We start from the raw sequence: 3,134 nt of genomic DNA, 5'->3' as shown, positions 1-3,134 counted from the left end.
GACTTAAATATCGTTTTTTCAGAATCTCAAAATTTTGGGAATAAATTTTTGTATAGAAAATACAAATTTGTTTCGTTTATTTTGAGAATTAAAAATCGTAGAATTGTTTATTTATTTATAAAATATTAAGAGTTGTATTATTTTACTTTTGAAAACACTTATTTTAGAATTATTTATTGTCTTATTTAAAGATCATATCATTTAAAAGTGAATCGTATGGGACAAATAAGTCTTTTGCATTTCAAGATTTAATTTGAGAATTCAATATATGGTTAATAACTTTAGTATAATACTTTTGCAATAATATTTATTTTAATCATATTTTGTTAAATTTATTAAATTAACATTTGATGACATTAGAAAAAACAATTTAAATTTCTTAAAAAAAGTAGTTTGCATTATGATCGATGATATTGATATAAAATTAACGTAGGATGGTCAACTATTTAATTAATATGTGATATCGTAATTTTTAAAGATAAAAATATAAATATAAACTATTTCAAGTACTATTTTATAATTTCAATTATGTGTTTATCAATTTTGTAAAATTCAAGAACTAATTTAATTAATTTTACAATTTAAAAGACTAATTTGACTATTTCCTCTTATTTTATTTCTTGTTTGAAAATAGTTTACAAATTTTTAAATTTCAAAAATACACAGCTGTAGACAATAGTTAAAATTGGATTTCCGTAATATCTTTTAATATATATTGTTTTTTAGTTTCTAACATGACACAACAGGTACCGAAATTGTATACACGCATTAGATAGCGGAAAATTTGTATTTTATCATACATACTAACCTCCATTTATATGGGCTAAAAAAAATTGTTTTCGAATTTAAACATTAACGATGTTTAATAAAAATACATAAATTATTAATTTAATATATTTTAATGATATATCAAATTATTTTAAATTTATATAAAATTTTATATTTATGATCTACATAATATAAACATCGAAAATATTAAAAGTAAAATTAATAAAAACAAAGATGATTAAGAGAATAGTTGAAAGACGTATTTTAGATTGTACTAAAATTATCGTGTATCAAAGAAAAAGACTAGATAACGTGTTTTGCTGTGAATTTTTTTAATATGTTATATAAAGATTTGAAGTTTTTATTTATAATTTTATCATTATTTACTTAATTAAATAATTGAATTAATCTTGAAATCATATTTAAATCAAATCAAATTTAATCTAATCCCAGTATCAATTTTACATCAAATCTAAACTAATTATAATTCAAATTTGAATTAAAAATATAGTAATTAAAATCAAAACAATACTAAGATGTCAATTATAATCTTCTTCTTCAATTAAAAAAAAAACTATGAACTTCTTCTTTGTAAAAAAAAAAAAAAAAACTACAATCTTCTTATCAGAAAAACAAACTCTAGTAATTTGTAAGATAGAAATAAATATTGTCAATATTTCAAAAATAAAAGTAATTCTATAAACAAGACAAATAAATATAAAAAAAATAATTAAAAATTAAATCAAAATAATCATCAATTACAAACTAGTGTAAATCTATTAGTAAGTAATCAATTGACACTAAGGTCTTTCAATTGAAGCAAAATCACTTTACCTTCAAATTGTTTTCAACAAAAAAAAATTTAAACTTAGCAATCCCACTGAAAAGGTGGCAGAACCCATACAGGAGGTGCCAAACCCTTGAAATAAGGTTTGAAAGGGCAATGAATACCAAAACTTCCATCTTTTACATTATAGATTCCCATATCATAAGGGACTTGAGGATAACGAACTGGTGTATCGTCAATATAATTATCAGTATAATAAATAGAATTCTTTTGTACGTAACATGAAAAATATGAAGCTGATATAGACGTTGAGTCACTGCCACCCAAGAATAACACATTATCTCCCAAAGTCTCAAGTTTGATCATATTTATAAGCTTTTCGCCTGTGCAATCCAATTCCAACTTAAACACTTGAAAACTTTGTGTACCATTATTTCCAGTGCCACCAACATAAGGATACACTGTATCTACAAACCTTCTCACCATCCACAGATCTCCCTCCAATGATGTCACTAGATAAGCTAGTGAAGAGTAAGTTTCATTTTCACCTTGTTCTCTAACAAAATTTGGAATTCTCTCTTCAAATCGATAAGGGCAAGTAGAATAACAAAGATCAAAGGAGACAATTGATTTCCAACGAGATACAGCATACACCAAATCTTTGTAGAATGCAACATCAACGAAACCAGTATGGCGCCGGTTGTCAATGTCATCCATGTACGTCCAAAACTCTTGTCCTGCTTTCATGAAAGCAAGACACCCACGGTTAGTATAAATTGCTGCAACCACGTAATCATTTGGATTTGTTATAGGGTCAACCGACAAAGTAACCTTACGTACATCGAATTCATAATACTTATAAGAATCATAAACATCAATCCGAGGTAGAATAATAGGAGCTACATCCTTAAAAGGATTCACCAAAGTTATGACATTATTTTTATCTACGGTTGCAATCCAACCATGAGTTGAACCACAAACTCTCTTATTAGAAAACACTGTCAATTGAAATTCATACACTCTGTTTGCTGATATGCTAAACAAACTTCTTTTTCTTGGACTTCTTTTTCTTGGATTCTTCTTTGAAGGGATCATCAACATAGGCAATATATTATTCCTAAATTTGTAGTTGTTTAGATGATTAAGCTTTGCAATTGAGTGCCAATTCTTGCATACGGAACCAAACCAAATGTGATCAATTGGTTCAATTAACTTCGAAATAATAATGTCGAGAGCAAGTGACTCTAAGTTTGCCCAATCTCTATCCATGGCTATGCTTTGTAATTAGGTATAGCTGGTTTTGAAGGCATGTCATACTTAATTTATTTAATATTTATAAGGATTTCATCACCTCAATATTATTTTTGTTTACTAAATCAACTCAAGATTTTATTTTATTTAGACAAAATCAACTCAAAATTCTGGGTCTCCCACGTATCTTGCTAAAGATATATATCATTAATTAGTGCAAATTTGTTAGATCACCCCCCAAAAAAAAAGGTGCATAAAAAGTGGAAGTTTGTTAGGAAAATATTTCTAATTTTTTTTGTTTGTTATTTTTTTAATAAAAATAAAAAAT

The 3,134-nt window shown here is 25.8% G+C and overlaps 1 protein-coding gene across 1 annotated transcript; it reads right to left on the bottom strand.

The window, feature by feature from the left end:
- Nucleotides 1-1,636: 1,636 nt before the first annotated feature.
- Nucleotides 1,637-2,824, bottom strand: LOC101498459 (probable F-box protein At1g44080). Its single transcript, XM_004489926.1, has one exon. The coding sequence runs from the start codon at nucleotides 2,822-2,824 to the stop codon at nucleotides 1,637-1,639; it is 1,188 nt and encodes a 395-aa protein (XP_004489983.1).
- Between the last annotated feature and the right edge of the window lie 310 nt (nucleotides 2,825-3,134).

The sequence above is a fragment of the Cicer arietinum genome, chromosome 2 (assembly GCF_000331145.2).
Source record: "Cicer arietinum cultivar CDC Frontier isolate Library 1 chromosome 2, Cicar.CDCFrontier_v2.0, whole genome shotgun sequence".
NCBI lineage: Eukaryota > Viridiplantae > Streptophyta > Magnoliopsida > Fabales > Fabaceae > Cicer > Cicer arietinum.
The sequence above is the reverse complement of the archived record's forward strand: the minus strand, read 5'-3'. Positions and strand labels throughout refer to the sequence as shown.

Excerpts from the sequence above, each read along its gene's own strand:
- LOC101498459 (XM_004489926.1), bottom strand. The coding sequence starts at position 2,824 with ATGGATAGAGATTGGGCAAACTTAGAGTCACTTGCTCTCGACATTATT.